The sequence below is a fragment of the Sinohyriopsis cumingii genome, unplaced genomic scaffold (assembly GCF_028554795.1).
Source record: "Sinohyriopsis cumingii isolate HCF-2022 unplaced genomic scaffold, ASM2855479v2 utg000349l, whole genome shotgun sequence".
In the NCBI taxonomy this organism is placed as follows: Eukaryota; Metazoa; Mollusca; class Bivalvia; order Unionida; family Unionidae; genus Sinohyriopsis; species Sinohyriopsis cumingii.
The window spans coordinates 4,168,709-4,188,991 of NW_028315889.1; the positions used below are offsets into that span (position 1 = coordinate 4,168,709).

Below are 20,283 nucleotides of genomic sequence, written 5' to 3' on the forward strand. Positions count from 1 at the left end.
GTCTATTGTTATTGTTATTGTGGGGTTTAACCATTTTTCAGCACACGATAGGCTATACATGGCGGCCAGTATTAATGGTGGAGGAAGAACCCATCTACAAGTCTATATCTTTGTCAATATGCCTGAGGTACCACTTCATAACACTTCATCATATATTCCTTAAGCATGCCATAATCAGCACTCTGTTGTACTGACAGTGAAGTGTAGACTTCATGATCTTTGTGAAGTACACTTTATAAATAATAAAGTCCAATGCTCTCTTGGCCTTTTCATAGTTTAAGCAATTTTCTCAAAGTGAAGAAAGCATTTATTTACTTATTTCTCTTGTAAAGGGGGTACTAACCAAAATATTTCTGGTGTTATGTATGGTCCTTAGCTACTATAAGTAACAGGAAAGGGAGAAAACCAACATACAAAATTCAATGTATAATTTACTTACCCAGAATACAAAGTGAAAGTTTTTAAAAGAACTGACACTATTGTGAATTAAATCCCAAACAGAACTGAAAGTTCTATCACAAGTTCAAATAAAGAGAGTTCCAAATATAATTATAGGTTACTGCATTTGTATGGGAAAATATGAACGAGTTTTTGGGATGGAATACTGCATGACATTGGGAGTGCAGTATATCTTTTTGACAAAACAAGTTCCCATACAAATGCCGTAACCTTTTTATTATATGCTCCTTTTCTTATTCTACCTAAGGCCTAATTATATAAATCAAATACACTACAAGAAACAACGTAAATGAATGTATGCCGTATTCCAAGCTAAATACACAAGCGCAGATTCATCATCACAAAACATTATTAATGCGCACATAACTCTGCCCAGATAAATTTGAACTTGTCACGTGCTAGACATAAGTTTCGAAAGAAAATGGTGTTTTTGTCTACTTAAAATTGAAATTTGGAGTCATATTGTGTATGAATGTACATTGCAATAAGTTTTCCATTTGATCTGGAATGAATAGATTTTGGTATTTTTGTCGATTCTACGAAATTTCGTGATTATGGACTGGATTCATCTGTGCAAATTGTACATGAAATACAACGGACTGAAGCAGCGCTGGAGAAGCGTCTTTACATCTGCAAGTGTTTGTTCTGTCACTGACTATTTGAAATCATGTGGGGACAAATATGAAGTGTTTCAATTGCAATTATCAAAAAAGATGCTATTGAATTTAATGTTTATTTCATTTTGAGAGCAGTAAGGAGGATGTAACTGCACTTGGAATATATTCGAAATTACAGTACAATTTCAAAATGTGTAATCAAACTTGAGAACTTATGACATGGCGCATGTAATTCGGATTTGCAGAACTAAGAAAGTACATTTTGAGGAAATTCAGAATGCAAAACTGTAAGTATATTTTTTGCCATTCTTATTACCAGCTAAAGGAGACAGTTTATGTCTTTATAACTTGCCTGTTATTTGTAGGTACCAAGCATTTTATGAAATCTGGCATCTATCGCCAAAATCCAAAGCATTGTATCAAAAAAGTTAATGCGGAATGTAGCAAAGCAGCTGGTATGTGGTAGTCCACAAAACATCTGCTTTAGTTCATTCAGAAACAAATTTAATCAACCAAAATGTAATGTGTGATGAGATTTTGATTTTTAACGTAGCTTTAACAATTTTTCAGTCATATCGCTACGATGTCTGCAATGTGGCAGTTTATAGTGATGTCTAGCACCGGGGCATCATGCCGCAGACATGTAGCATGATGTCCCACCCAGTCACATTATCCTGACACCGGGCCGACCAGTCCTAACACTAACCTCTTAATGCTGAGCGCCAAGCGAGGCAGCTGTTAGTACCATTTTTGTAAGTCTTTGGTATGACTCGGCCGGGGATCGAACCCACGACCTCCCGCACAACCAAAATGTAAAGTGTCTGCTACACAAGAGTACATGATTTGTTTACAAAGTAGTTCCTAATACACTACTGGGCACATGTGTCCTGTGTGTGAGTGCAATATTGTAAAATACTGAATGTTTCTGACAATGTCAAGTTAACGAAGAAAAAAATGAGCACATAATAAATTCAATATTGAGTGTGTCAATGTGCCTATAGTCACAAATGTGCTTATGTGCCAATGGCCTGGAATTCACTATATTTCCTAATTAATAATTTTGTCCAAAAAGTATTAATGAGCGTTTTGTAATTTCAGCAAATTATTCAAAATATATAAATCCACCCAAACTAAAACTGAACACAACAATAAGACTAATTCCTCTTCAGATGTTAAGGCAGGAATTAGTAATTTTTTAGTAAACAACATTGATATAAGAAGCCAATAGACAATATTAGGGCCAGGATATAGTTAAGTCTTTTCTCTAACACATTCAAAGTTGACAAGTTTAGGAATTTCCAAGAGAAAAACTAACATTACAAAATTAAACATGTTTACCTCCATTAATACCACTCTGAATATTTAATCTTTAATCACAGAGAACAAATGGTATTTTGTTTTTTACAAAATAAATATCACAGGCCAAGTAGGCCACTAACACAAGTTTGGACCAACTATAAAACATAGATATACATAACATATAATCATTATACACAACATATAGTCATTGAGAAAAGCCAACAAACAACACAAATTGAATATACATAACACTGGTAACATCCAAATCTGAATTTGTGTGTAAATGGGGGTGGGGTTAGGGAGGGAGAATACTCTGAATGTCAGTTTAAATTCTTTAATCAATGTTGCATTTCCCGTTCTTCTCTCTGCATCTCCATTTTTCTCTCCCTCTCTCTCTGAATTTTGCATTTCTTTATCTTCTCTGCATCCGCATTTCCCTCTTCTCGTTTTCTTTCTCTGCACCTGTATATCTTCTTTTTCTCCTCTTCTGCCCCTCCCTTTCTTCTCTGAATTTCATTTTGATCATTTCCTTCTGATGCTGAACCTTTCTTAATTCCAATTCCACGTTATTTATTAACTGTAATTCCATAAATTTCCTAACAAAACTAGATACTGACTTACCATTCAAACCTAAATCACTATTATCTAAAATTTTCTTTTCCACCAAATCCTGGATCAAAATATTCCTTATCTCTTGCATTGTTAAAAATGCTTTTGCTTTAGAAAGATTATGTCTGGCAATTCCAAGCAATTTTGCACAGACTCTAGCAAATCCTGGGTGGGATTTGGAAGTTCTCAAAATTAGATGAAATTGTGAATGCTTGCAGGTTAAAGTATTACTAAAAATGTGTGAAAATAAAATCTTTGCCAAAGCAATGACAATTCCGAAACAAAGTCAATTTCAAGTGTAAGGACAATTTTTAACATCTATGAAATGTTTTAATGAAATTCTGATCCCAGATAAGTCCCCAATTTATGTCAGGACTCTAGGCTTTAAACTATGCAACAGAAGCAAAGTGAAAGGAACAATTTAAGTAAACACAGTCAAGCAATTTATGTCTTATGGTACAAAATAAAATAGTTTTGAGAATTAAATCCCAAATAATCATAAATGTCACATGTGTTGAGCCTCAATGTTGTTTTTTAAGCATCAATGTTTCAAAAGAAACATTAACTTCTGAAATGTTTCATGTTGATTGTTTAAAAATGAATTTGAACTTATGATGTGGACTGAAAAAATGCAAAGTGGTTCAGTCGGGATATTTTGCATATTAGTGTCTTTTTCTTATTTTCTTATTATCTAATCTGGTCATAATTAACATGTATAAACTTAAAAGCTCCCAAAATGTAATGGATTGAAAGATGAATGAATGATCGTTACTAAGCAAAGTGAATAAATGATAATATTCATGACTAGCTTAGAATACATATGAAGTTATTTTAAAAAAAACAACCAGGAAATGAAAGAGATTTGAAGCCAAAACCTCTTCCATCTCCAGTTCAAAGTACATGTAGTTAATGTAATATTACATGCAAACATACTAGATGACCCAACCAGCAAATCTTGGTATATTTACTAAGCTGATGGTTACGTAATGTGACATCAAGTGGCTCATAGAGACTGCATAAAAACAGAAGGTACATGGTGCAAGAAACGTGTCTAGTTCCAACAAAATGTGTAGCATAGGCATGTATATTTGGGTCGCAAGTACTAAACAGGCTGACCTAGCAGTAGCTGCATAGTGGATAGTGCTGTGTATTTTTCATTATGTGGGAAGATGTTAAGCAAGCAATTTAAAAGTGACTGGCAAAGTGAAACCTGTTATTATGTGCGATTTCTTTTTCCTTTTCTTTAAAGCAGTTTTTCTCTCATTTTAAAATTAATATAATTAAACTCTGTATAATTTGTGAAACACCTAAATTGTCTCAGCATTCTTTACTTGGAAATCTTTAATCTCTTGCATTACAATCATGTGATTTGTGTTTTTGTTGTGCAAGTCTTTGAATATTAAATGGTACTGTATACAACTTGAAAAGCGCAACCTGTACTATGTACTGCAGCTGAGCCAACAGGTAAGTTCCACATGCAGCTGTATGTCCATGACTACATAATTAAATTGCTGCAACTTCTAAATGGGGCAATAAAACTCAATCCAACCGCTACAAGCAATGACATGGGCAATCCACAACGACCACGATGTCGTGTCTGTGACATACATTGTGGAAAGAATTAAGGTCCAATGTGGGAACGTGGATTTTCAGAAAAACAAAATGCCCGTACTGTAATTATACTGCTGCAACTTTTCAACTGCACTTCAAAGGGCCCTACCATAAGCTTACCTGGTCTTACAGCCAGGAGATCTATAAACCACTTACCTTCCAAATGGATCCACTGTGCTGACAACCATCACATTCTGTAAAATTTAAACAAGAAATAAACTAAACATATATATTAAATATTATTTTGCAATTTCACAAATTCCTTCAGTTTCTGTTCAGTTGTTTGAGTTAGTGCAACTGACAAACATGCAATAGATTGAAAACATTCCAGACCCAATAATCTCAAAACTTATTAAGCATACAACACAAAGTAAGCCCCAAATTAGGATGACATTTCTAAATGTTCACATAATGTCACAGAAAGTTTGATTCTAAAAGAATAACTAAAGATGCACCTGAAAACTCCATGATTCTCAATTTACAGAACTGAACTTGAGTTTCATGCTCGAAATGTTTTGAAATTAAAGATCCAGTGATTACAACTGTAATCAGACCCTTGTAAAAGCATGCTTCCTTATATTATGGACTAATGTTATATAATTTGACAGACTATCTCATGGTTTCATTTAAATGTTCAGTTATCTTCTGCACTCTTTTTGCATACAAAGATTCTTTATATGTTCTGCTGATCTCACTTGCCAACACAAGTCATGTTCTTGTCACTTATCGAGCAAAATGTACATGCACAGTAATTACATTAAGAGTCCTGGATTAATAATGAATGGTCCACCAGATTAAGTAATGGGAGTCCAAGACTAAAATCTGATAGTCCAGAATGCAACAGAAGCACTAAATAGCTCTGCCTTGAGTTTGGACAAGCAGAACTGCCAGATGCTTTGTGTGCTTTGTGAGTGAAAGGGAAAGAGTCAAGTATACAAGAAGTCAGTGGAATACTGCATCTAACCTGCTCCACTGCTGCATGCTCCAAAAGCCAACTATTTCCACTGGTGCATAAAAGTTGTATTCTATGACCTACTTTTACTTCTAATAAACAGTGTGCTTTGTGTTTCTTTTGGATTTTTAATGTAGCTTTACAATTTTTCAGTCATATCGCAACGATGTCTGCAGTATGGTGTAAATAGTCATGTCTAGAACTGGGGCAGACTTGTAGCATGATGTCCCACCCAGTCACATTATCCTGGCACCAGGTCGACCAGTTCTAACACTAACTTCTTAATGCTGAGCACCTAATGAGGCAGCTGTTAGTACCATTTTTATAAGTCTTATGTATGCTACAGATGTGTATGTGTGTTTCTAACCTGTGACCTCCTGCATTTTTCTGTATATGCAACACTATTCAAGATAGGAGGTTACTGGAAACTTTTATACAACATCTGTACATGGCTAATAATGCTAAAATAAAACAATCACTGCCAGAAATACCAGCATATTCCAACACATGTCCCTTGTATTTTGTTGGAAGCAGAGTGCAGAATTTTGCAGACAAATGGGCCGTAGTTGATAATGGTGATGAAGTAAATGAGATCAGGTACATCTGTGATGGAAGAAAAACAACAATAGAATGGAATGGGAAGACCCTTCAATATAAATATGCGTACACAATGTTGGCCGAACATTCAGGAGCTACGACTCCAATAAGTGCTGACACAGGCAGCTTACAATAAAATCCCATTTTAGTTATACCAATACAAAAATCAATATATCACAGAACAATTATTGGAACTATTGGATAGAACTCAAGTGAGTAGTCATAACTCCTCTAAATGAGACAGACAGAACAATAAAACAACAAACTAAGCCAAGGCGCAGTCAACATTAAGTTGGATACAAAATTTGGTTGAAATCCTATAGGAACTAGGGAAGTTACTGTGCAGAAAGAAAAGTGAGAGAGAATCCAAAAATCAGGGCCCATAACTCAGAAGACATGAAGCACCAATGACAAGCCAACTTAAGTTGCCTATTAAATTTGCTAAAATCCAATATGGGATTCACTACGCTGAAACAAAAGTGGATGGTACTGACAATCAGTGGCGGTAGCTTTGTTGACAACTGAACTGCAGTCACATCAATTTCAACCACATCCTGTTCAAGTTCATCAAGAATGAGTTATTGCGCAAACAAAAGAAAGAAAATAGGTCTAGCAAACATGGAAAATAATTCTGCTAAATAATGACACAGAATGCTGAAAATCAAAGTCAGTCAAGGTCCTAAAAATATGATGTCAACCATATTTGACTGAAACCATTAAAAAAACACACAAAAAAGTTGCTAACAATACTCTCTCTGTCCCTGTTGGCACATACAAGCGTTTCTGACCAAGAGTTGGGAATCCCCCGAGACGCATATAAACATTTCATATTAAAGCTAATGCACTGGATGAAATTGCAAACATCCAGGCTTTTCAACAACATTTAGCCAATGAAAGTAATCCATACATAAAATGATGAAAGCATTCTATTTGCAGTTCTACAGCCTGTAAGTGGGAATTTTCACTGAAAATGAGGTCAGTTGTGACAGTGAAACCAAATGGCAGAATTCAGACAATTCTGATTAAAGTTTTGAAGGATTTGAAAGTGATGACATTGCAAATTACATCGACTTTAACAATCAGAGTCAAGACAAAGGATCAGACATTAGTGTATATCCTGTTTTGACACCTGACATTTCATATTTAGCTGAATCTGACAATGAAACACACAACGACCTTGTATCATCTGAACATGTAGGGCCAGTACATGTGGACAATTTTACAAGATACTCAGGACCAACATTTCACTTCAATGAAATTGCAAGGGAGATAAATTCCTTTTTACAATCAAGACCTAGAGAAATATTCCAGTAACTGGTAGCTGAAATAAACAGATATGCCCAAAACAAAATAAGTGAGAAGTCTTATTTGAAGCGGTCTCCTTCTCTGGTTGCAGAAATGAAGGCATTTTGTGGACTACATGTCATTTTTATTATAATGAAAATTCCAGTATAAACATTGGTGACTGTTTAAAATTTATTTCTCATTAAATTAAATAGTTTACATGGGACAAGACTGATATAGAAAATGTAGACAGCATGTGCACTAACTCAAGAAGCTTTCACCCAGGTAGCCATTATGATGCTATGGGGTTTAGTTACAAACAGCAGCTAGAAGGCAGGCAGCTGGGAGGCTTCATTGGGAGAGCACTTAGTACTTGCAGAAGGTAAAGAGTTAATCAAGTCATCCAAGATCTTTAAGGTTAATCTATGGTCTAGAGAGTAAGATGACTTTCACATGAACTGAAATTAAAATTTTCAAGGCCATGGTTTTATTTACTCTTGGCAAATTAATGTGTTTCAGGTGAAAAACATACTGGTGTATGTTTCTTAATTAAAAGCTAAAAATAAAAGATATAACTTTCAATTTCTTAGTAATGGCACTGAATATATGAAATCCTATTTAATAAAATGACATTTTTTAAAGCACTTTAACATGGTTATACAAGCAACTGTCAAACTGTTTCAGCAAACATGAACAACCTTTCTAATTGAAACAAAACAAAAACTGGAGATTTGTATTTCATTTTGAAAATTGATTTGACAGAATCAAATAACACATATTTGCTGTTTTTCTGAATATAATTAATTCTTTCCTTGACTAAATTTGAAAAAGAAAAGATGGGAAGCTCAAAATCTCCTTTCCATTGCCATCAGTTTCCATTACACGAAGATTCATTTGATAAATTTAAACCTTTGACCAATCAAAATACTCTTTATGAGAGTCGAGTGCTAACTAATATATGGAATGAATAATTTACAAGGGTCATTGCGAAATGGGAGTGGACAGATCTTTTTTAAAAAACTGGACTGGAGATGATATAAAAAATGGACCATATCAAGAAAAATCTTATTCAAATCAGGAGAAAAGCAGAATTCCACTTTAAAATGCAGAAAAGTCATGTCTGTGTGTGATTCAGCAACTGACAGTTTAAACCACGATAAACTCAGAATTTTTTAAATTAAACTATTAACTGTAAATTTAATTGTATGACCATAAAAAATCACCTTCTCAATTCCACGCAAAAACTTGTCACTTCTTTTATAATGTCTCCTTGGATCTGTGATAAGTTCACAGATTCTCTGTACTGTAAATGGGGCTCTGAAATTGAGGAAAGAGAAGTTCCATTAATAAAGTAAATGCTATGCTTTGAAAATCAACTAATTTTTTATGATTTAGTTGGTTGAATTATTGCTAACAAAAGTACAACTATAATTAATGTAGTTAATTTTTAAATTTAAAAACTCTGCTTGAAATTAATGGCCAATGAATGATTTTCTCATATGTTGTTGTTGTAGGGTTTAACGCCATTTTTCAGCACATGATAGGCTATACATGGCGGCCAGTATTAATGGTGGAGGAAGAACCCGGGAAATCCCCGGAAAGAACCACCGACCCTCGAGAAGCTACTGGCAGATTTTCTCATATACTATCTCAGTAAAATCAACAGGTACCTTGAGTAAGTAGTAGTACTGTAGCTCTCGGAGGAAATGAGGCACTATGTACTACTTTGAGCTCATGCAGCTATGCTTCAAAGCTAGTCCACTGCAATAACTGGACTATGTCAGGGTCTATGCAGGTGTCAAATTTAACAACAAATGTGACTTTTTTTTATATCCCCACCCAGGATATTGTGAAGTGGTGTGGAAAAAAAGAAGTGTAATGAGATCAAAATTGAGTGTTTAAAGCATTCACTTAAAACAGCCATTTTACAAATCTTTGAGTCAAATAACAAAACAACAAACGATAAACTTTAAGAAAGCATTACAAGTGTTCTTTGTTCAGCAAATGTATGATCCTTTCTGCAATAGATATCAAATTTGAAATTAGGTTTCTATCAAAATCAAGAGACAGATACTACTCTTGGTCTATCTTTTATAGCCTTGTTTACCTTAAATAGCATTCAAGCTTTATACAGTACGCCAAAGAGTAACAAAAAGGCTTTCAATGAATGGAATTTCAATCACTTTTCCACGTTTCAAGTTTGAATTCTCGAAGGGCTTGATTCAAACACACTAACAAACGTGAATAATCATAAATTTGCACAAGTTGAGCAACAAAAAAATACATGAAAATACCATGTATAAACTGCTTTTATATCACTCTTTGAACAAAAACAAGCAACATAAAAGTTGATATTACTCAGAACTTTTTTTCTTCAAACGTCAACAGAAAAAGGGGTGTGGTTATTCCTAATATGGCAAAATGACTTTCACTTTCTCTGTATCTGGGCAAAATGACAGTCACTGACATGACTATTTTGCCTAAATTACCTCCTATCATGGATGCTGTATGTATTGATTTGGTTATTAATGCACCAATTTAGTAAACATATACCTCCAGGACAATGTCAAAAGACCTGTTGTCTCTTTAATGCATTATGTTGATAAAAACAAAGGAAGGCACCACCATTTATCTGTCATTAAAGATGTAAATGCCAGGTTGGTTACCAGTATTGTGACATTGGTCTTGATCTATTATATTCTGAACCCTCTGCATTTGGAGCTCATGTACACTACTGTTGACAGTGAGCTTGGATCACAACACTTTGCAGCAGGCACAAAATTCATCACAGGGTCACATCAGGTAAGAAGTCCATAATACTCTTTAACAATGAAACACTTTTGGAATGAAAAAAACTTCAATATTATTTAAAAACTTTAACAGTAAAATAAGGAACAAAAGTGATCCCTACCATTCCACTTACGATTTTCTTAAGTTCACCAACTACATGTATATCAAACAATGGAAAACTCTCACTGTATGCAAGAATAATTAATAAAGATGATCTCAGTAAAATGACATTCTTTTACTCTTTGTAGGAAAAAAGGGAATATAAATGTTCACGAATAAGTGATCTTCAAAATTACTGAGGAAAGTTGCTTTATTCTAAATTTTCATATTCATTAGAAATACTTGAGCTTACAACCATTTGTCATACACCAGTGCCTCACACAAATATTATATAAAATCTCAAGCCTCCACATTCTGCACCTTGCCTGTACCATCAGCCTTACAGGCCTCAGTGTATGCCTATTTCCACTTTCTAAAAGAAAAATAACCCTCAAATATAAAATATGATCCCTTTAAAAATGACTGAACCAATCTCGACGATACAAAACTACATGGGCCCCTGAGTGGTCTAAAGCGCTCAACATTACGGATCACTGCCATCTCACTTCTGTGTGGGTTAAAATCTCCGGCTCAGCCAATGTGGATATGTGAGAAAGCTTGCCAGTAGCTTTTCATGAGTCAGTGGTTCTTTCCAGGGTTTTCAAGGGCTCTACCTCCACCATTAATACTGGCTGCCATGTATAGCCTATCTTGTGCTGAAAAGTGGCAGTAAACCCTATAACAACAACAACAAAACTCCAAATATGGCAATGACTACCCTAAATATGTTCTTATGCTACATGTTAAGGCTCAAATAAACAGTAATATTTATAAAGAATGAAAACAACAAGCTTTGAAAAATTTAACAAATAACTTATTTCCCTGAAAAAACTCTGTAAACAATGAAAAAATAATAACTTATGGTTTTAGGGAATCAAATCCAAAAATAATCCACAAATTAAATTTTAGAAGACCTAATAATAAGATGTTCTAATGAATCCAAGTTCGATTCCCAACGAAGAATCTAAGATGGAAGGCGATGACATATACTGTATCCTTTGTGGTGTTGGAATGTCTGCAGTTCTATGTTATTCACAAACAATAATCTGTTGTCTGAATTAATGAAATGTCTTTGTCCAAGAATTCTGTATGAGCACTCAAATTTTCCCAGGAAAAAGAATTATCCTTTAAAATCCAAATAATTCGAATAAAAATTAAAATGTCATTCCCCAAACTGGTCACAAACAAATACCTTGACATCCAGTGTTTTAAGCCCAGACTGAAAAAAACTCTAAAAACAATGATTATACAGTAACTAGAATGCATATCTAATTCCCAGATGAGGGTCAATTGTCCAGTGTTTACAAATGAACAGTCAAGGTCAAACTATTTTCTAGAAAAGTATCGAGTTCCTAATAAACAAAACTACATTATTTTTACATATAATGAAATTAAAAATAAAAAGATTTTAAAACTTACAAAATTAAATTAAACAAATATAAGTAACAATGTAAATAAGCCTAATCACTTAGATTGGTTCAAACAATTAATTACAGATTACTTTTATTTGCAATGCTACTATGAAGATCAACTGGCTATATCCAACATCAGGTTATCAAGGGAAAATCAAAAAGCGAATACAGTTGTTTTATTCCTGCCAACTGACAAGGCCTTCAGTTGATCCTCGTGATAATATGGGTAATCAAAGCATATGGATAATCAATGCTGTTTGACTGCCTGGATCTGATTCAATCTCCTGTTTTGAGTACAGGTAAAATATTCCTCAGTTTATATATTCCAACTGGAATGTTTTATTTTTTGTCGACAATGCAAAGCATACTTGGTGTCCAGTAATTTTTGTGTGCTATAGAAAATTAAGAAAATTTAAACTGTGTTCAAATTATTGGAGGCTAGGATATTTTAGGCCAATGACGATGAGTCTTCTTTTTATTGTCAAAACGCTAGAAGCAAGTGTCACAGAAATGGAGACAAGTCATCACAGAGATTCCATTACAGTGGTATATATAGGGTTGTACCAATAAAATCCCCCCCTGTTCCAGATAAATATGAGACTGTCTGTATTCATGCATTGACAAAATGTTAAATGTATTTTATGATCAGTCTTGAAATTAAATGACTCAATATCCAAGTCTGTCAAAAGCTGACTTATTCTTTTCATATGAATGTATCCCCATATCCCTGCTGACTTTGATCAGTGATCTACAACAATAACACAGTACCAGAAGGAGAGTGAGCTTATCTCTTTCATGGATTCAGGCTACAGTACAACTCACATGATTTTTAGAAACCCCCCACTTTGCAGTGTGGAAATTAATCTCGTCTGTGTTAATGTTCTGCAGTGAGTAGATAAATACCAGTACATACAAGCCACCACCGTGCCTCAGCAGACATGTCAATGGCAGCTCCACAGTGGAGGGACTCAATCGATATAACTGTCTAACATTTGAGCAGCCAATGAATCTAGACCACCCATGGAAAGAACGTGATATCAAGAGTGATTTACAACCAGATAAAATTTGAAAAATCAGTCATCTTTAATTCAATCATATATTTGGGCAATACAAAAATAATTTCATAATTTAAAAAATCTTCATGTTCAATACATGTATATAGAAAAAGTTGATCAACTTCTCTTGAAATAATTTTGCACTTTTACTTTGTAATATGGGTAAATAAATTCAAAATTGACAGCGGCTTGTTTTAAAAAAAGCACTCAAACAAATAAAAAGCACTTGTAAACAATGTGTAGTCCTTAAGCAGTAATGGCAGTCAACAGGTGGAACAAACGTAACTTTGAATTAGTTCAATTCTGACTCTGTGTGTGTGTGTGTGTAGTGTAAAGGACAGACCATTTAATATATGGGGCTAGAATGTTCTTTCCAAATTTGATATGTTGTTGCCCCTTTCATCACAAGATAAATTTGTTTCAAGAAAAATAAGGAATGGAACAATGTCTTTTTTTAAATAAAAAATAAGAAAAATGCAACTGTTTTGAAGTATATTACCCATCTCCCCATTTAGAAAATTAAATGGTCTCTCCATATTAAAGTCTTGACTACAGCAGATGTTTACAGAAACCAGAGCAGAGATCATTGTCAACACTGTTATCAAATACTGACAGGGATTAGCATCAAAGATATCAATTTCAGCTTGGGGTAGGTGTTTTTACAGTAGACAATCATCTAACAATGCACCGCAAGAGTTCCAATTATGGCTCCACCATTAACAAAAGAAGTTTGATAATTGTTCATAAGTGATATGAACTCAACTTATAGATTAATAATAACATGGAAAATGTCCAATCGCAATATGGTCAAAGAATTTAATTTCCAATAAATTTAGGACATTCTGTATGTATGCATTGTCTCCACATGTATCCTATAATTTGCTCATTTAGTAAGAGGAAAATGTAAGAAAGAAAATCATCATAGTAAACAATATGGACTGACGTGTCAATAATGCAGCTGTAATATTGATATTTTTCTTGCAATTATTTTGACACATATTAAAGTATGCAGTTTTGGAGTGTTTGGTTACTGAGATAAAAAAATGTAAACTAATTTCTTTGAATAGTGTTTGGAATGTTTCTATATGGTATATTACTTTACACTACAGTCAGGGATGGTCCTGGCTTTTAAAAAGTTGTCGCCAAAAAAATCGCCAACCTCAATATTTTGTCGCCAATTTTCAAAAAGTGTCGCCAAAACAAGTAGTGTACATTTTTCCAAGTGTTAATTTAGTCTATTAATGTAACAGGCAATGAAAATTACAAAAGATGTGTTAGTTAATACTTTAATTACAACAAGCATTAACAAAATGTTACAAACTGTTACATGAAGATCTGTCGCGATTTTAGAGTTGCCCACTTGTTGAATGCAGTTTCAAAGTCTAATTTTTCACATCTGTACATGTTGATTCTCATTAAATTCTCGAGAGATGAGATGCAGAGCTTATTTCTGATGTCAGTTTTTATGAAGTTCATCTTGCTGAATCCACGTTCACAGTCTACAGTGCTGACAGGTGACACCAGTAGTCTCTCAGCAGCCCCCCCCCCCCCCCTTAGCTAGCATCCCAATGCTTGTAGTGAATTGCTTCCTAAATCCCAAGAATGATCACTGAATGCGGTATAAATTTTCTCGACAAGGAAAATAGGATCTCCATTCCCACGAATGAAACTTACACGAGTCAACACCTGGCAATATTGGACCGTATATATAAGCATAAATTCACACCCAATTTAGGGATTCTTTCACTCCTGTATTTTGAGAAATAAATAATTATTATTAATTATGCAAAACTTTTGTTGCTTTTTTTTGCTATTTCTTGTTGCGGAATTTAAGTCTCTGCAGCCGTAACACGGAATTGATGGCAAAAGGAAAAGATCAATGAGTAAAATGCTGCACTGGCGACAGATATAATTGTGATTGAGATTTTTTCCATTTGCTTTGTATTTATACACAGTCGGTACTTCAAAGGTTATAAGTTTTCTATGAAGGTTTAGCAAAACTATTGTATTGGTATATGTATAAAAAAAACAACAAAAAAAAAAAAACACAGAAGGATTAGCCATACAATTTAATTGTATCTGTTCTATTCGCGTCTCCAGAAGTCGGTCAGTTGTAGGTATAGTGCGGTAGCATGATTGACTGTATCACAGCATACAGTACTCAGCCCAGATGTCAGCATAAGCAGATTATGACGTAACAATGCACTGTAAAGATGGGGTTGTCAATACGAACAAAGGATCGTTTGTGTAACAGATTGATTCCAATGCATTGCTTAGTCAAGTTTGTGGCTTCCTTTCATTCTCGCTTTTAATTTATCCAGTCCAAATCCATGATTGTATGTACAAATTAAATAACCAAAAAGTATGTCGCCAAAAAAATCGCCAGATGGGATATTTTTGTCGCCAATAAGGAAAAAAAATCGCAATTTGCGACATTGGCGAAGCCCAGGACGATCCCTGTACAGTTACTCTAGCTGAGTGGATAAAGTGTGCGACTTAGAAACGCAAGACACACCTCTGACTTTTGGAGTATGAGGTCATGAGAACGCACCCACTGTAAGGAAGTTTTCTTTCTTTTTTTCCCTCCATGATGCTATAATACATAGTATGTATTACTTTTCTTACCACTCATGAACTTTTCAAGATTTCAGTTTCTGAACATATATATTTATAATCGACCAATTTTTAATATTTTAATTCTAAGACTGCCTGAAAGTTTGGACATGTCAAGCATCAAATTTAACATTAATAATTTAATATTATTTTTTAAATTCACACTGGTGAAACATTTAAAAACATAGCAGAATCACACAAAAACCTTTCGAAGCAGCAAGAACATCTTTCTGACTTGGTATCGAGAATGAGACTGCTAAATGAAGAATGCTAGGCAATCAAGGAAAACTTCTGCTGTTACCAAAGTATGTACCCCAAAAAATAGTTTCTAAGATTAAGTGCAATGGATTCTGATAACTTATATTGACTTTTTTCAACAGAATAACTTCAATGTGGTTGATGCAGAATTAATGCCAAATATGGAGGGTTTTTTCCTCAAAATATATTTCAAAGTTATATCCCATCACTAATAATGCCCAGTGGTAACAACGTTCACAATAAATAACGGACTCCCATGCATGTCCTGTGGGATTCGGAGATAGATACTATGTCCAACATACTAGGTCCATGGCCACAACACTGCATACCAAATACTGAGTGTCACTGAAAGACAACCTATCCATACCCATGGAGAATGGTTTTGTTATCCTCAAGGCAGCATTATCTTTGCTGACTGCTGGAGTGTCCATTTGAAATAATGGGGTGTGGGACTTGTAGAATGGCAGTGAAAACTGCATGGAAGATGCTTTTGTGAGAAAAACATCAGTAATTCTGCTGGACTTAAGATGTAATTTAAAAGTAGACTCTTCCTTTCAAGTCAAAATATCAACTGATGCTGTGGCTTTAAACCAGATAGTTGATGAAGAGGAAAGAGGGCAAAACTGCAATGGTAAAAGGATGAAAACTTCTTCAAATAAGGTCAAAAAGACTGAGTCATCCCCCTTTACAGAAATGACTACTAACTACGAAGGAATCAGAGTAAGCATCGTCATCTTTGGATGCAGGTGGCCAGTTAGACGTCTCTTGTCCTACCTGTGAAGTAGCTGGAGAAGAGCATCAAGGTCAGTAGCTCATGATACGTGCAGAGCATCCTGAATTCGATACCGTGACTTCCAAGCTGGTGCTTATTAGAGGCACCCCTTCATTGGAAAAGGCTCGAGAATACTGTGAAGTGTTATCTCTTCAATATTGAGATACTAAACTGGGCACTGAAGTGAATGTTTAATGTCACTATACGGGTTAAACTGATCTGTATGAGTGTCTGTATAGACTGATATCATCAAATTAGACAACGGGTGTTCTTGTGGCTTATAATGTATCATCAATTTTGGTCACGACCCATTATGATCAGGTGTATATGGCAAAGTCTGGTCATAACAGAACATGATTCATTGTTTTCTTCCTCTTTATCTTGAAGCCCCAAGCAAGGGATATGGAGTCAAACCCTGATGCTGAATGGCCTATTTGTGTCACTAATAACAATAGATCCTGTTGTGGTTCTGATGGGGGAGGGGGATGGCTGCCACTGAACATGCTGATTTATGTTTGGTGGTTGATGTACCATGGGCAGATTTACATCCTGATGAGAAAAAAAAATCATGCAATGAGGACACGTTGTTATGTATACTTATGGTGTCAGAGAGCCTGAACATGCACTTCTGTGCCTTCCCCACTGATGCTTTTTGGTACAGTAGTCCTCTGATCTTTAGTCCATGCTGAACAGAATTCTCATGTCAGGGTTCAAAATTAGCGGTAGTCCCTTAGCCCAAGGCTAGTAGATTTCCTGTTCCTTTCATAATGTTATTAGTCCAATGGGCTAGTAAGTATTGTTTATCAACAGTCAGCATTTGTTTACGCCATTCCATAATAAAGACTTGACTTAGCAGATGTTCTGTAGAATCAACGCAGTGGCCATTGTAAAGATAGTCATAAAATATTAGCATGAGAAGATGAAGTCAATTTCTGCCTCAGAAATGTGTGTTTCTATAACAAGAAGCCATCTGATTTTGTGCATTTCGCTTAGCAGTGCCAATTATGGTCCAGTCATTAACAACGGAAGTTTTGGCAATTGATCCTAATTAATCTGACAGCGAATTACATGAAAAATAACCTGGTATCACACTTTATTCACGCGACCACGGTAACAAACTACAAAACGTTATACCACACAAAAGAACATGGCATCAACTATTCAAAGAAAGTAGTTTGCATGTTTGTTTGTTTAAGGTGGTTTTTTTGTGCTTGCTAGCCAAACGCTCCAACAGTCACAAACAGGAAAGTGCATATTTTACATTTGCATCGAAATAATTATAAGAATTAGATCAATTTATTATGATTACATTACTGACACATCCTTTCCACACAACTACTTTTTCTATGATAATAATAGTTTTTATATTTTTCCCCATACAAGAATGAACAAATAATTGAATACACGTGGAGATATCCAAGCAGAATATTTGGCAGGACTAGTAAATTTCTCAGTACACTAGTCCTTCTGGTTACAAAGAAATTAGTCCTTCTGGTTACAAAGAAATTTGTGTTAAATTCAAGCCCTGCATGTGTTAATAGCCTCACAACTGGAACACACTACAAAAGTGGGATGACTGTCTGTAGCATTCTTCCAGTGTTTGCTATTTTACATTTGGTCTTGTCCATTATCTAATCTGAATGACAAATAAAGCAGAATGTATATACAGGTGTGGCCCAATGCCTGTTTTTGAACTCAATGTCATCGAAGAGCTATACTTAACAATGTTACCCGTAGGAATGACCAATGACAGCCAATACTGGTAAATTTAATGAAGTTTGGCACATGGATGATAAGACTACATTGGCAATGATTCCCTTTACGCACATTTGTGCAAAGGATTCACATATTGTGATCAGAATTTATTTAATATCCAATGCATTGGATGAGGGATGGCATTGTGTATACTTTGAGTATAGGCATTGACTGGTTCCCCGCTTTGTTTACTCCATAGTTGCGCTTGTCTATTCATATAGCACAGTGCAACACAGGGACCATACGAAACAAGGAACCAGACTCGCATAGGCAATGTTATGACGGAGTTGCTTCTCCTAATCTCGCGAGCTCTCACGTGATTTTCATCGAGCACAGCAAGGTCATCTAGATGTTTAACCTCAATGCTTGTTGCACTAGAAAGTGATCTCCAGATTAAAACGTCATGCACTAGGAATCATTAGTGAAGAAAGTGAAAGAAGCAGAGCACAAAAGAGTAACTGTGGATCTAACATTAATGAAAAATGGAGAAAATAATTTCCTTGACTGGAATATGGCACATCCATTAAGATTACTGGTGTGACTTCTGATCACGTGATTGCGAAGAATACGGAAGTGAATAATCCTTTCATGACAGGGTTTTAGAATTTTTAAACAATCTGCCCTCATTCGCCACAAGATATCTGGAGAACACATTATAACCCATGACATTCTTTCACAACAAAGAAATTGGTAAACTTGCCGAGACAAATGCGTTACTTGGATTACAAAGTCAGCGGGTCATTACAGATTTGTTGGTTTTTAACTTTGCTGCAATAAAATAAAGATCTTAAATTTCAAGTGTAACTTATTAGCAAGAAGCTGAATCATTAGCCTCACTGACTTTTGGATAAATGTGTACAATGAAACCAATGATCGCACACATTTTGTGACGTGCAGTAAATTAACTGCCATTTGGTTAAAAAGATTTATTAGGCTTTTTGTATTGGCTTGTATGTAATGCGTTGGTCTATAATACTGCTTCAAGATGATTATAAGGAGACTGTTAAAAGTATGACTTTAAAAGAAAAATGAACTAATAAAATTATTCTTTGTGTGGACAATGCAACTGTTTGTTAATTGTGCATGTTGTTTTATTTGTATGCTTAGAGATAGAGAGAGAGAGAGAGAGAGAGAGAGAGAGAGAGAGAGAGAGAGAGAATGTTGTGCAAGTTGCAATATCCTATTTCAAGCTGAAAAAGTCAGATGAAAATCTGTCAGTACATTTTTTACCCCCCCACTTTTTATTTGACCTCCAGTTCTGACACCTAGGTTGTTTTTTTTAACCCTCAATTTTACACCTCTGGAGGATACACTGAATGGTATAGAAAACTTACCTGTATGGATCTGTCTGTAGTGGAAATATTAAGTTTTCTGCAGCCCATACCAGATCTGCATGCACATATAATATTCAATGACATCCATAACTATGTGAGGGGACATATAGGCTACCCATGCAAGTATGTAAGTACTATTAAGTGTGTGATGATAGTACAGTGATCATGTAAGGACAGATCTTTCTCATCAGAGGAAGAAAGAAAAGTCGGAAATATTAGAGTATATGTCTCTTTTCAAGTGAAGACTCCTCCAACTTGTAAATGGTTTTTCTTCCAGAAATTGGAAGTGGATTTTACAAAGTCTCTGTAAAGAATGTGTGACTTGGCACAAGTGGAAGTAGTAACTGAGATATTCATGGGAAATGATGCGAATATCTTTTGTCAAGAAGAGATCACCTATCTGTCACCTAGGTGGGCAGATAACGTTTTTTTTCATGAAAATTTTAATCTGCAAGGAAGTAATGGTTGTCCTAAGGTAATATGATCAGATAACATATCTGAAGAAAAACTGAAAGACGTCTTCTGCTGAAAATCAAATGAGATATTTTATATATGCATGCATGCAAAAATATATATATTTACACACACAAACACACATATATATATATGCCTGCCACATTTCATTTGTGAACAAAACTTTTATGGACATGCCAGATTGGACGAAATCAAGATAGCCGATCTCTGCACGTAGTAACATAAAATCATATTCTGCATAAAGACCTTTGTAATGAGATGACCTTCTCTCATACAAAATGATAAATTATAAC

At 34.9% G+C, this 20,283-nt stretch overlaps 1 protein-coding gene across 1 annotated transcript in view; it reads right to left on the reverse strand.

Moving 5' to 3' along the window:
• The window catches only part of LOC149774340 (uncharacterized), a 50,866-nt gene that overhangs the window by 19,344 nt on the left and 11,239 nt on the right, over positions 1-20,283 (reverse strand). The window contains exons 4-5 of the mRNA XM_089945499.1: positions 8,652-8,745; positions 4,752-4,789 (exon numbers count right to left, since the gene is read on the reverse strand). Of these exons, the coding sequence (XP_089801625.1) occupies positions 4,752-4,789; positions 8,652-8,745 (132 nt within the window). The remainder of the gene's footprint in view (positions 1-4,751; positions 4,790-8,651; positions 8,746-20,283) is intronic.